General features: G+C 56.2%; 1 protein-coding gene across 1 annotated transcript in view; it reads left to right on the top strand.

The window, feature by feature from the left end:
* CDC42BPB (CDC42 binding protein kinase beta) overlaps positions 1 to 14407 on the top strand; it is a 99284-nt gene that overhangs the window by 43960 nt on the left and 40917 nt on the right. The window contains 3 exon segments of the mRNA XM_046008756.1: positions 3018 to 3101; positions 5859 to 5954; positions 10236 to 10384. Of these exon segments, the coding sequence (XP_045864712.1) occupies positions 3018 to 3101; positions 5859 to 5954; positions 10236 to 10384 (329 nt within the window).

Below are 14407 nucleotides of genomic sequence, written 5' to 3'. Positions count from 1 at the left end.
GCAGGAGTTCGTGTTTCTTCTGCCCGAGTCGCACTCCGGTGTGTGCGCCGTCCCTTCGTCCGTCCGTCCGGCGCGGTTGCGTCCGGATCTTGGCTGTTGGAACCAGTGCTCCGGTGGCGCAGGAGTGCTTCTGTCTCTCAGAATCAGTGTTTCTGTGTCCTCTGGGTAAGCACCCGGAAGTGGGACCGCTGGATCGGATGGCAGTTCTTTTGTAACTTTTTTTTGAGGAACGTCCAGACTGTTTCCCAGAGTGGCGACGGCAGTTTGCGTTCCCACGAACAGTGCACGAGGCTTCCCCTTTCTCTGCATCCTCGCTGGCGCTATTTTTTCTTGTCTCTTCGGTAATAGCGTCCTGACAGGTGTGAGGTGGTATCTCATCGTGGTTCTGATGGGCACGTCCCTGATGCTGAGTGACACAGGGCGTCTTTTCGTGGGTCTGTTGGCCATCTGGATGTCTTCCTTGGAGAATTCCCTCAGGTTTTCTCCCTGTTTTTTAAATTGGATTGTTTCATTTTTTTTCTATCAAGTTGTGTGTGTTTGTTACATATTTTAGGTGTATACCCCTTACGGGGTGTATCATTTGCAGATCCCTTCTCCCATTCAGTAGGCTGCCTTTTTGCTTTGTTGATGGTTTCCTTCACTGGGCAGAAGCTTTATGATTTGATATAGTCTTAATAGCTGATTTTTGCTTTTCCCTTGCGTTGGGGGAGAGATCTAGAAAAATACTGCTAAGACCGATGTCTGAGAGATTATTGCCTATGTTTTCTTTTAGGATTTTTATGGTTTCAGGTGCTGTATTTAAGTTTTTAATCCATTTTGAGTTTATTTTTGTGTTTGTGCGGTATAAGGAAATGGTCCAGTTTCATTCTCTTGCGTGTGGCTGTCCAGTTTTCCCAGCGCGTTTGTTGCAGAGACAGTCTTTTCCGTGTTGCTTGTTATTGCCTCCTTTGTGGAAGACTGACTGCATACCGCGAGTTCATCTCTGGACTCTGCTCCGCTCCGTTTGTCTGTGTGTCTGTCTCTGTGCCAGGACGCCGTGTTTTGGCCACTACAGCTCCATAGCATAGTGTGAGAGTGGGGCATGTGATGCTTCTAGCTCTGTTCTTTCTCAAGGTGGCTTTGGCTCTCAGGGGTCTTTGGGCTTCCATACAAATTTCTGGTCATGTGAAAATGCCATTGACGTTTTGATAGGGCTTACACTGTCGTAGTATTTTTTTCACACCAATATTTTCCCTATTGATTGCAGCTGGTTCCAAGGAAGAAATCGACACTCCTGACGTAATGACAGACTGTGTACCCAGCGTTGCTGTTCTTAGAGGTGTCGGGGAACAAACAGACTCTTTCTGTTCTCTGTGCGGAGCTGTGCGGAGCTGTGAGCTTGGTCTGTCGTTCTAAGGCCATGGCTGAGACACAGCAGCTGGAACGAGTGTGGTGTGCTGAGCAGGGCCACCACCGTGAGCGCCAGGCTGGCAGTGACAGGGTGACCTAGGGAGGTGACCGAGGACCATGTCATTCCACACGGTCCACATCGTGGGCAGCAGGAGTCTGGCGGCAAGTCACGTGGTTTGGGAGGTGCTTTTGGCCCTCGCCAAGCTGTGGGGTTCCATCAGGCCGTGCTTCTCGTGGACCCCCCCCCCCATCATCAGGCCTGTGGAAGACGACATTCAGTTGTGACTGTACGATAGAATGCTCACATGCATGTGTTTGAGGGAGAGCCTCTGCCCCTTGTCAGCATGTTGCCTGAAGCTCCCGGCCTCGGATTCCGAATCTGTAAGTGGGGCTGTAAACACAGCCACTGCCGAGGAGGGTCGTGGTGAGGGTCAGCTGAGACGGCGTGGGGGAAAGGCACAGTCCCAGCGCGGGGAAAGCGTCCAGGGCACGGAGCTTGTGGGATTAGTTTAACGTTATTGTTTAGAAAACCAGGGAGTAGGCTGCCTGCCTACAAGCTGGTAGGCATGTAACACAGGGCATGTAGTGGGCACTTAGGCCAGTGAATGCTTTTACAGCGTAGAATGTGCCAGACGGTGGCACAGACGTCACATCTGGTATTGGGACCGATGCAAGAGCTCATCTGAGATTTGGTGGGGCCGGGAAATCCAATAGGACTTCTTGGAAGAGGCGGCATTTGAGTTGTACCTTGAAGAAGGCGGCTGACAGCCGATGTGCTGTGTGTGTAACACCATCCGATCACGTGCAGGCACGCTGGCTTCTTTGATCCTCACCGCGGTCTCGGGCCAGCACTGCTGTGACCGCGTGGCTTGCTGTAGAAACCCAAAGGGAAGAATTTGTCCGGGTCACAGTCCAGAGCTCATGCAGGCACGCCTCCCATCTTGAAGGTCTCAGGGGCAAGAGCTGGCACGTGGCAGAGGCTGTGGCGGGAGTGAGAGGTAGAGGCGAGCCCCCGGCGGGGCAGGTGGGGAGGCTGTGGGGACGGAGCCCTCAGACACAGGGAACAAGGCCGGGGAGCGGTGAGTAGATTGTTAGAGTTTTTTCTGATGAAAATCCCAGGCAAGCGCCATAGAGGACGGTGAGCCCTCCACCCCCCACTCCCCACTCCGTGTGCCCATTGAGTGCTGTGGGAGGGCTGTGAACCAAGCGCGTGTGGTGCGGGTGCTGAGATCAGGTCTTGATAGTTAAAAGGGCAAATTTTTTTTTTTTAAAGATTTTATTTATTTATTTGTCAGAGAGAGAGAGAGAGCACAGGCAGACAGAGTGGCAGGCAGAGGCAGAGAGAGAAGCAGGCTCCCTGCCGAGCAAGGAGTCCAATGTGGGACTCGATCCCAGGACGCTGGGATCATGACCTGAGCTGAAGGCAGCTGCCCCAACCAACTGAGCCACCCAGGCGCCCCTAAAAGGGCAGATTTTTGTTGATGTAAAAAAACTGCTCTATTCTCCGCAGCTCATTCTCCAGCGTTCCCTTTCCGCTAGGCAACGAAGACTGCACTGTGGTTACGTGAAAACGTGCCGGCTTCTGTTGCAGTAACTACATTTTTGTCACACGCCTGCTCATGTTCCAGGTCGCTGTTGTCAGGATGAAGAACACGGAGCGAATCTACGCCATGAAAATCCTCAACAAGTGGGAGATGCTGAAAAGGGCGGAGGTGAGTGCGGTGGTGACCAGCGCGCAGGCGGACGGGGCTTCTATGCCCTCCCGGGTCCCGGCCTCCCTTTTCGGTCCCAGCAAACTGCTTTTGGTCTCTGCACGGCCCGCCAAGTCCTGGCGCGCGCCGTCCTGCCCTGCTGTCCTCTGCCCTGCAGGGCCCCCCCGCCACCACCACCAGGGCTGGTCGCGGAGAGGGCGGATTAAAGCTTTCGCGGAAATTGTAGGCATTTATCCCAGGTTTGCTTCCTGCACAAAAGGCATTACTGAATTCGGAGCCTACTGAAGGACAGAGATGTCTTTAGTCCCTCCTAGAAGGAGGACGAGATCCTAAGGAAAAGTAGGTGGTGACTGCTTGGCAGTTTCCGGTGTGTTTTTCCTGAGTTCGGCGTCCTGTCTGGGTGCCTGTTTCACGCTCCCGGCCCCGACAGATTCCTCTGGTGCTGTCCAGACTCTCCCCGGTCCGCCCTCCCCAGCCCTCCTCTGTGCCCCTCCGCTTCGCATCAGGACCTGAGCGTCCTTACCCCGTGTCCTGTCACTGGACTGTCCAGGCCCAGTGCCCTCGGCGCGCCTGGGGCTGGGGTCTGCCTCACCTGCCCCCCGCCCACCATCCGCACCCCCCCTGCTGTGTCCCAGCTGTGAAGCAAGCTCACCCCAGGACTGCATACCCCTAGGATTGGCCGTCGCCTCCTCCGGAAACTTTTCCTGGTTTCTGGCCTTCCTCATCCTGTCACTCGGAACCCTCGTTGTGATCCTAGGTGGCCCTTCCTCCTCTGTTCCGCAGTTCCTACTTGGGGCGATGCCGCCCCCTTGGGCAGATGACAGCACCAGTGTTTGTTCTGGTCAAATCGCTCTCCTGAGCTCAGGCTGTCATTGACTCGGTGGGTGGGACTTCTCACGTGGCGTCCAAGTTCATCGTGTCTGTCCTTTACGGCTTGCCCTGCTTCCTGCCGCGCACCCAGCACAAGGCCTCACACCCTGGGCTGCTTGGCGAACGCACGTTGGTTGGTGGAAGCATCACCGTTGGCGCGGCTCCCTGGGCTCCAGACGTCTTCCTCGTCCCGGGCCCCAGCGGCCCTCTGGTCGTCCCAGGGCTGTCGCCGACGTGACTCTTCAGGGGCAGCAAGTAGCTTGTGTTACGTAGAAGTCTGGGGGAAGAATGAGTGTTTGGGGGAATAAATGCTAGCAGCAAATTCATTCGAGTTTATGTTTTGATAAGAGTGAGAAGTCTCAAGGTTAGGGATAGGCGATTCTCACCTTATCGTACGAGTTAGTATTTACCCAGGTGTCACGAGGAGTACATTTTAAAATGGTGGCATTTTGAAATTTAAATCTGGTTACAGAGATCTTATCTAATTGGCTTACTCTGAAAAGTCCCAGAATTATGATTATATATGATTTATGATGATAATTATGATGATTATCTCAGCATATAGGTCATGGGGGGTGTGAGATATGTATAAAAACGTAATATTGATATAAAATGCAGGTTAAAGTAATTTATCTTTTCATTCTTACTAGTAATCTTATTTTGAACATTAAATTTTGTATTAACTTCCAAAAATCTTTAAAAGCGTGGAGTCAGCAAGAGGAGGCAATAGAGAAACTGCCAAACCACGGTAATTCATAACTTGTGGATCGTGCTGGGCTTTCAGCTTATCTGTTTGGCTCATAAAAAGGAAGTCTTGAAAGTTTTCTCTAAAAAAACAAAACAAAACAAAACTGCTGAACAATACGTGTCTTTCCTGACTGTGGGTCCTGATGCAGGTCCTCGGTGTCAGGATGACTTTCTTTCTAATGTGGATGGACAGGTGCTTGGGACCACGGAGCGTCTTGTGGCCGCCCCATACCAGGCCCTGTGGTCTGGGTGGCTGCCGGCCAAAGGGCCACAGGGGCTCCGGGACCTCTAGTCTCTGCAGATCTGGACATTGTAAGCTGACCACTGCCCCACTGAAGTTACTTTCACTGCTTTTCATTAGTAGAATCAAGGCATATCTATTTCAGTCATTTCTTCTTGGAAGAAACACTTTAGAAAACAAGTTTAGAGCAGAAAACTTGTAGGAGGAAAGTTCTGCAGGCCACTGTGAGTCTCTGGAGAGAACAGGTAGAATTCCCCAGTGCCTGCCAGAGCAGGGCCCCTCTTGGTGCCACTCTCGTTTTTCTGAAGCTTTGCAAGTTTCAAATATAAGGAGTTGAAATGTTCTGTGCTCAGAGCGTCCTGTGACGGTCGTGTGCACCAGCATGCTAGAAGTGAAACCCCTTGCATGGCTCAGGTCAAGAAGCAGGTGTGTGCCCTTTCCTGCCATCTGTGCGGTCTGTGACAGAGAGGGTCACACACGGGGTGGCCGCACCATAGGCCATCAAGGCGAAGCTGGCCCGGTCAGGAGAGGTCAGGCATTGCTGCGTGGGATGGGCCAGTGTCCACCCTCGAGCCCGGTGGACTGTCCCATGCTGGCTGGAGCAGTGGGCCCGTGGGGGACGGGGAGGGCACAGGCCCATCATGAGGAAGGAGTTCTCAGCCATCCTCGGTGCCTGTGTGGGCAGGAGCAGGGGAGAACCTGGAGCCGTTCGGGCTCTCGGCCCGTGGGGCTGAAGAAAGACTGAGGAGCGGGCGGGAGCTGCCTCAGGGAGTTTCCAGGTGAGGGCGGGGGGGCCCGGCGTCCTGCACGGTCTCCAGAGCCGGGCCACGGCAGGTCCCCTCTGCTGGCGACTGTGCTGCTCAGATGCCCATAGACCGCTTATCCCCGGTTCCTTGCAGACGGCCTGTTTCCGGGAAGAACGGGACGTGCTGGTGAACGGGGACTGCCAGTGGATCACGACGCTGCACTATGCCTTCCAGGACGAGAACTTCCTGGTACGTGTGGGCCCCGGGGCCGAGGCGCTCAGATGGCGCGTGGCTGCGGCTCGTGGATTCCTTCGTGCTGGGACTGAGAAGGGTCACACGGCGTGGACTTGACACTGGTCCACCGCATATTTGACCAGAGAAGACTCGGGTTGTTGTAATGTAGTCGTCAGGTGACATTTAAAAAATAGACTAGTGAGCTTGTCCACTTTGTTTTCCTGATCATTAGATAACCTGATCAGTTTGTTCACTGGGACTGTTCCATTTAAGTAAGCTGGGGGTGTCCAGCGTTTTCCATCTCGAGTGTCTGGAGTTACGGGTGAGGACGAGAGCGAGTTGCAGGGGCCACGGGCTCAGTCCTGGATGCCGAGCGGCTGTTGCTGCCTCTGCTGCCTGGCGGTAGGTCCAAGACTCTGAGCCGGGCTCTCTGAGGTCTTCTGACACGGGCTTGGGGGGCTCTTGGCATCCATTTCCCCTGCCTTGAGCTGGGCTTACTTTCAGTGGTGACCAGTCTGCTGCGTGGTTCGCACAAGTGCCTGGATGTGAACACGTGGGGACGCAGACACAGCGGCTCAGAGTGGATGGAAACCACACCCGGGGTCTCAGGCTCTGTGAACCCCGAGAGGGACTCTAGGTTCGCCCAAAGCCAAAGTCCTTACGTGGCGCTCCGGGTGTCAGGCGAGGACAGACCTCGGAGAAGCTGATCTCTGCCTCGCTCCTCTGGCCCGCGTGGCTCCGGCGGTGGCCGAGGGGCCTTCAGGGGTCAGCACAGCCCCAGGGCAGGGACCTCTGTCTCCCTGAGTGCGTCCCTGTAGCGTGCTCCGTTCCCCACAGCAAGCTTATTCATCGGAGAACCGTCTCTTTCGGACATCAGAGAACTCCCTTAGAGTTGAACAGTCCAAATTAGGTAAAAGGGTTATTATGCTCTTCATTCAGAATTTAAAATAAGGGCCCCTGGGTGGGTCAGTAGTTGAGCATCCGACTCTTGGTTTCAGCTCAGGTCATGATCTCAGGGTCGGGAGGTGGAGCCCCATGTCAGGCTCCGCGCTCAGCGTGGGGTCTGCTTGGGATTTTCTCCCGCTCCCTCTGCCCCTCCCTGATCCGTCCCCTCTGCTCACTCACACACTTGTGCTCTGTCTCTAGAAGAATTTAAAATATGTACACTTGCTCCTACAGAGGGGACCATTGTGTTTACTGAGCAGAGGCGTGTGGGTCACCTCCGAACGTCTTTCCAAGGACCCCATGGCTTGGGCATTCAGGGTTGTCGTCGCTGTTTAAATGGGGTGTCGGGAGCAGGAAGGGATGAAGTCATGTGCCCAGAGTTGTCGCTCAGATGAGGGGGCTGAGCAGGGACCGCAGCCCGGGCCTGTGGCAGGAAGTGGTGTTCAGGGCCCTTTCCCCACAGACCACAGAGTCCTGATGCCCTGGAGCCCTCTGCACGTAGGCCGCTGCTGGGAGGGGACCGGCTCCAGCCCGTTTCCGACGTGGTGAAGCCTCTGAGCGGTCTGGGCAGCACGGGGCTGTGTGTGCAGAAGGGGGGCAGCGCCTCGTCCCCGAGGTCAGCGTGGGGTGTCGCAGTCTGGGCGTATTTTGACCACAGACAGTCCGCTAGGAATCCCAGCCAAGAAGCCATCTTCTGGAGTGTGCGGAGTTGCACAAACAGAGGTCCAGGGACAACTAGGGGGAAGGAGGGCAGGGGCTCTGGGCCCTTCCTGGGTCCTCTTGCTGGGTCGGTGGACCGGGGTCTGGCCGCTGTCTCTGCCGCCCCCGAGTGGTGCTTTCCAGCAGGTTCCTGCTCGCTGGGACAGTGGCAGTCAGCACCCTCGTGAGCCGGGCCGGGTCAGGCCTCCCTCGTCCTGTGGGTTCCTTGGCTGCCCTGCCGAGCCGGTTCATGTTATAATTTCTGCTGTAGGTGTCTAAACTCAGCTTGTCATAAAAATTAAACCTGTTTCACCAGTAACTAAAAGGGCGTTGCCTTTTACTTAGACTCCTGTGTTACACGACAGAGAAAGTTACTGGTCTGGTTCTTACTCCAAAAATCAGGTTCTGCGTGTCCATCTTAGAAACTCTTACAGTTGACTTTTCTTACAGGTTAGTTTCGCGAGAGCCTGTCCGTCCTGTTTCGCCCTGCTGTAGTACGTCCTTGTTTTCTCTTTCTGTTCTCGGCAGACCTGGAGAGCCCTGACATTCGGCCAGATGTGCTGCTTCATGTTTTCTTCAGGGTCTGCACAGCTTGGCTCCTGTTCCCCTGCCCTCTCTCCCCTGCTGCGTCTGTCCACAGGCGCTCTGGGCTTTGCCTCCAGAGACCCACGATTTCTGATCCAGCCTCTCTGTGCCCCGCCCCCCACCCAGCACCTGTCACCCTCACCTCTTGCGTGGACCAACCGTGTCACGGCCTCCCAGCCCCTCTCCTGCCCTCATCCTCTAGTCTCTTCTTCCTGGGCAGGCACAGAAGGCTTGTAAAGTGCAGCCGATCGCAGCGGTCTAGCCCAGGACCTCCCAGCAGCTTCCCTGGCGCTTGGAGTGGGGCGTGCCGTCCCTGCTGTGGCCCATGGGGCCTGTCTTTGCTCCCAGCCCTGCCCACACTCCGGCCGTTCCCCCCCAGCAGGCCACATCATTCTCTTTGCACACATCCCTTTATCTGGAACATGACCCCCAACCCATGCCAAGGCTGGCTTCTGCCTGCCGTGCCGGCCCCAGACATCTGCCTGACGGTCCCCGCGGCCTTGTGCTTTGGCAGGCTGTGTGGCTTCGTTTTCTTCTGTGCCTAGCGCTCTCCGAAAGTGCCGTGGCCATCTGCACACTTACGTACGGTCTCTGTCCCTCCCTCAGCGGCAGCTCTGCGGACAGCGCCCCTTGTCTCGGGGGTGCCAGGGGCTCCTGGCCGAGGACGAGTGAGTGAACAAGGGAGGGCACGAGCTCAGCGGGCGCCGTCGAGGGCCTTCCGTGAAACAGGAGTTGTTGTGGGTGCGGGTGAGGGGGGACCCGATCACTCAGGACCCCTGCCTTGGACGGGTGGGCTGCCGTGCCTCAGTGCCGTGAGATCAGGCTGAGGGGAGCGGTTTGTGAGGCCAGGTGGTGGGGCTTGTCGGTACGGGTGCTTTGCAGAGCAGGGGCCTGAGTGAGGGTCCCCCACTTCACACGAGCCCCCCGGCATGGTGGCTGCTCTCCTCCCGCATGAGGCGCCGAGGGCTGTGTTTGCCGTTCTGGGCCTGGGTCCAATTGCCTGTGTTCGGATCCTTGCTCCCTCACTCGCCGGCTGGGGCACTTCGGGCCTCGGGCCTCACTTCCTTGCCTGCAGAATGGGATTGTGCTCGTGCCTGCAGCGGGGGCTGCTGCGGGCATTGCCAGAGGGGACGGGCGCGAGCCGGAGCCTGAGAGCACAGAGCCCAGCAGCTGCTCTCTGACCGCCGTTCGGGTCCCAGTCAGTCTGCAGCGGTCGTTTCTCTGGCTCGGTAGACTGGGAGCTGGCGTTTCCCTCCATTGGCTAGTGAACTGCTGGACCAGCATGTCCATCTCGTCAACGGAAACTGGCTTCCAGGGAGGTGATTGCTCCGGGGCAGGGCCCGCCGCTTCCCCAGCAGTCCCCGAGCCGCAGCCACCCTGACTTTAGCTGTGACGGTTTCACCCGTCCCGGGCCTCCCTGACCTGTCAGATGCCCCATCAGATGTCCGAGCATTCAGGGTGCTGCGCCGAGAGGCTGTTGTCAGAGAGAAGGCTGCCCCGCTCCGGGGAGGCCCTCTCAGTCCCGTTCGCAGGACACCCGGCCCCTGGACGTGGCTTTAATTTCTGCATAAGCAGTAAAGGGTCTGATTTTTCCTGGGGCTTTACGCAGAGGTGCCTGCCCTCCAGCTCGTTCGTGGGGTCACCTTTCTAATAAGAGCTGCTAGTTTCCTGTGATTTTAGGTAACTCACCTTCTTCCTCTGGTCCAGTGTCCTCTTCCTGTGATGTAAGGGCCGGGAGAATCCGTACAGAACCGGGAGAACCTGATACATCACGAATCGTGTTTCTGCTTTGGGTCTCCAGCTCCTGTTGTGCCTTCTCCTGCATCAGACTCTTCAGTAACTTTCTCCATAGGTTAAATGTATTCCCTGTTGAAGCTGCCAGAAGCCTGGCTGGGAAGTGCAGCGGTGTTAGGGTCCATCAGACCGGGGGCATCCTGGATGATGTGGGAGTAAGCCGTCGGTCCCGACTTGAAGAGCCGGAGACCTTCCCGGTGGGGGTTTGGCCTTCAGTTGTCAGGCTTGGTGTTGACTGTGCCCTCTTCTCCCCCATCTCGCCCCAATTTGTAGTACTTGGTCATGGACTACTATGTGGGTGGTGATTTGCTGACCCTGCTCAGTAAATTCGAAGACAAGCTTCCGGAAGACATGGCAAGATTCTACATTGGGGAGATGGTGTTGGCCATCGACTCCATCCATCAGCTGCACTACGTGCACAGGTAACCACCTCTTGGGTTGTACAGAGGCTGCGTGGAATGGGTTAAAGGGCCCTCAGAGCTCTCGTGTCACAGGCCCCAGGCTCCAGGCCCCCCCGGGAGCTCATGCACTTAGCAGCCCCTCTCTTTGAGCCGCCCCAACGCCTGGCATCGGGGGATCCCAGCGTCCCTGTGACAGCCTTGAGGCTGGAGCACCGGTCACCGGTCACCCGAGGACACCTGACAGCAGCTCCCCCTCTCCCCTGCTGACCCTCCTCCCCAGGGGGCCCACCCCCTAGCTTGTCAGCGCTGCTTTCCCTGTTCCACGGCCTGCAGCAAAATGCAGGAAGGAGAGGCTGCGGAGAGGGGCTCACACCCCAGCAACCCGAGCGACGCGCTGTGACTGGCTCTCGGCCGGGGGGCGCTGGCGTCAGTGTGGTTGGCGTCCTCCCGCTGTTCCGGGGGCCCTTGGCCGGGCTCGCTCTCTGGTGCGAGGGACTGCGTCCATCTCTTCCTGCCGTTTAAGACAGCAGATTTGTCCGGGGGTGGGTTCGTTTCTTTGTCGAAGTCAGATAACTGTGTTTGAGTTTCCTGCCTGATTCCACTGGCCGCAGGTGACTTGTCAGTTTCTTAAAGTTTCTTCTGTATTTCCCTCATATTCTAAATAACGGGCTTCTCTTGCTCTTTTCTTGTATGTGGAGAAGGGAGAATTAGATTACCTCTATTAAAATGGAGATTTACCCTTTACGGAGGTCTCTCTCACGGCCCTCCCCCCACACCCGCTTTCCATCCCCCTCCCTCACCGTCGCATCCGTAAATGATAACGTTCGGTTAAATCTGTGTTTGCTGCTCGTGACACAGCGTCCGCGTGCATACGCGGTGAGCCTTGCTCACACAGTGTTCACACTCGTGGTATAACTCGTCTTCTCCGGGGTTGTAGCGGCCCCGTTTTTTCACGAGTCTGCTTTTCCGTGGTGGCCATCGCTAATTACCCCCTAACACCGCCACCGAGTTACAAAGCCTGCATGTGCCTTGGTCTGGTTTTTCTTGGCGCTGCCTCTTCCTTCCCGTTCGTCTCCGCCCGGTGCTCTCTGAGCCTCCCGCTCTGCCCCCTCCCGGGAGCCCTTCCCCCCGGCAGGCTCCCTCCCCACCGCCCGGGGACTGGAGCCCTTGTTTTCTGAGTCACGCGTCTTCCTCTTTCCCAGTGCATTCTTTCGATCTGGTGGCACACACTCTGTAAATTCTGGAAAAGGAGGCTCCTGAGATCGTTTTTGTTTTTGAGATCAGCATCTTAATTCCATCCAGGTGTACGACTGAGGGATGAACCAGTACGAGGTTCTAGATTGGAAGTCACCTTCCTCTTTGGACCGTGAAGGCATCACTGTGCCGTGTTAGGGGGCTTGGGGCTGCCGACATCCCTTGGCATTGCCGCCTGCATGGCTGCTGCCCCGCTTGGGACCCGACTCAGCAGACGCAGCTCCTGTCCCAAGGGTAGCCACGGTACCCAGTGCGAAGAGAACCGCCCTTCAGGTCTGGCTGTTCCTCACTGCTCAGCGGGGAAACTGAGGTGCCAGGCCTTGGGACAGCTTGCCTCCGGCCACATGTCCTGCCCAGGGCACGGTGCTACAGGCCCCTGTGTCACAGAGTAAGCAGGGGGAGCTGCCCCAAATAACTGTCACTTCGTTTAGGGTTTGGGGCAGTGTATTTTCCCTTTCTCATGGATTCCTTAATGTCCTTGTGCCTGCTTTTGTAACGGTTCGTTGTAGTTGTTTTTAACCTTCAATTTTATGTTTTACCTTTCTGACAGGCTGTGCCTGGTTCATACCAGGCGTGAATGTCTTTGCATTTGTCACTGATCTCCAGGGAAATTAATCTGACCACCTTATTAACAGCTTATTCTTTCCCTATTTTCCCTAATTAGAAAGCTTTCTTCGTATTTTCTTAATTGGCTCTGTAGAAGCTTCGCTCTGTTGTCTGACCTGCAGGCATAGGGCGAGATCTAAATATGTAATTAGCATCCCCGTCAACTCGGGATTCAGACTTAGCACTTGAACGACCCCGTCTAAAAACAGCAAGCTTTGCATTTTTGGTAGAAAGTTCGCAAAGTCAGGCTTTGTAGGAAGTCAGTGCTCCCGAGCCTCCGGTGGAGGAGGACACGGTGCGAGTAGCCTGAAACCACATCTGGTGGGGCCGGACAGAAGTGTGTTTTGCCCGCACGAGCAGCGGCACCGCTGGCTTTAACACGCACGGCCCGGACCCTGTCCCCCACCCTGCACCCGACCCCCGTGGCTGGCTGTGGCCTGCCGTGGCTTCAGGCGGGGCTTCCGCCGCACGGGATGCCAGGGCGGCTGGGTGCGGGGAGCGCAGCGCCCGTGCTTCTGAGAAGTTGGCCGCGGATCCCAGCAGAGGTGGGAACGAAGACTCTCGGGTTGACACGGGCTTGCCGGCGGAGGACATCACATTCCCGGAAAGAACGGGGAGTATGGCTTAGGGATGAAAGGACGATGCAGTTTTGTGAGACAGAATGTGCAGAAAACAAACACGGTCTCGGAAAAGGAAGAGCTCGAGCGAAGAGATGCAGGATTGCGCAGGGGAAACCCGGCCAAGACAGACAGTTGGGGGGTGGGCAGTTGAGATGGGGGGGCTCCTACTTTATCCTGAAGAGGCCCTCCTGTCGGGCCACAAGCCGCTTACTTATTCACGTGTCTCTCTGCCCCAGTGGACTGAGAGGATACCCTCCGCACGTCCGCACTCCTTGTGCAGTGGCTCTGGTTTTGGAAATTCCGTCCTGTCCCACCGTCTGTCTCTCCGCACCAGGCCCTGCTGCTTTAGTCATGGAGGCTGAGCCCATGGCAACCTGGTCGCCGCATAAGACCCCTCGCTTTGTCCTCACAGCTCTTCTGGCTGTCTTCACGCAGTCACCGATCCCTGTGACCTTCAGTATCGACTTCTCTGGCTCCGAAAAACAGGACATTGGAAAGTGTTCACTGATGGGCCCCGCAGTCTGTCAGTTCAGGGCCTTTTTTTACTTCCGTGTTTTCAAGTATTAGTTATGTTTCACCGTTGCGGTTTCTTTGGGGACTCCCATGATCTGTGTTCCGGGGCTTCTTCGCCTGTCTTCTGCTTCACTCCAGCTGTTCTCTCTGACCCTTCTCTCTGCTTTCTCTCACTTTTTCTTCTCCGGGGTCTTTCCCTCCCTTTCTTCGCTGCCTTTCATCAGATCTTTATTTTAATTTGTTCTCCTTTGGGTACCTTATAATCGAGTCACTATTTCTGAGATGATTTTTGTCTTTTTCTTCTGGTTCTTCCTGAGTTAAATCAACTCTCTTCATTTCTCCCTGTTTTGTCTGGCTCTGCTCTTAGTTTGTATTTTCCTGACTCGTTGCGGGTTTTCTCCTCTCCCTGTGTGTTGCCCAGTTCGGAGTGCTGTGCTAGCTTTCTTTTGCTTTGTGGGTCTTCCTGCGGGGAAGAAACGTCCTCTTCTACTCACTTGGTGGGCCTCGCCCCGATGCTGGGAGTCGCTGGGGCGCACGTCTGCTTCTGGAGGTGTCACGCCGTGCGCACACCTGCGCCCTCGCTGCGTGCCCACCAGCCTGACGTTCGCTTATTTTGCCAGGAAGGAGGGTTTGTGCTTTAGAGCCCCACTCCCTACCTGGGGCCCACGTTTGCCAGGACCTAGAACAGCAGGTGCACCCGCGGCCTTCCCTTGCTGCCGTGCACTTGCTGCTGCTCACTGGTCTTCGGCCCCCGGGTCCTCATCCGTCACGTACAGTGTGGGGTGTGCTGCGCGCCCTTGATCTGCTGGGCTCCTGCCCCAGAGCCTCACCTGCCTCCTGCTCTCATCCTGGCTCTGCCCGGCCAGCCTCGGCTGCATTTTTGACTTCCTCACGTTTCCTCCCAGCCCTTACTACATGTGTCGTGCTCCCATGCTGAGACCACATGTGTGTGTGATCCCGTGCTCATTTCCTGCCACCTCAGCCAGGGGGAGGCTTCATGAGGGCAGGGGGCTGTGGGGTGTGTCACTGTCGTAGACCTGGGGTCGAGCAC

The sequence above is a fragment of the Meles meles genome, chromosome 6 (assembly GCF_922984935.1).
Source record: "Meles meles chromosome 6, mMelMel3.1 paternal haplotype, whole genome shotgun sequence".
In the NCBI taxonomy this organism is placed as follows: Eukaryota; Metazoa; Chordata; class Mammalia; order Carnivora; family Mustelidae; genus Meles; species Meles meles.
This window is presented reverse-complemented; position numbering and strand designations above follow the sequence as displayed.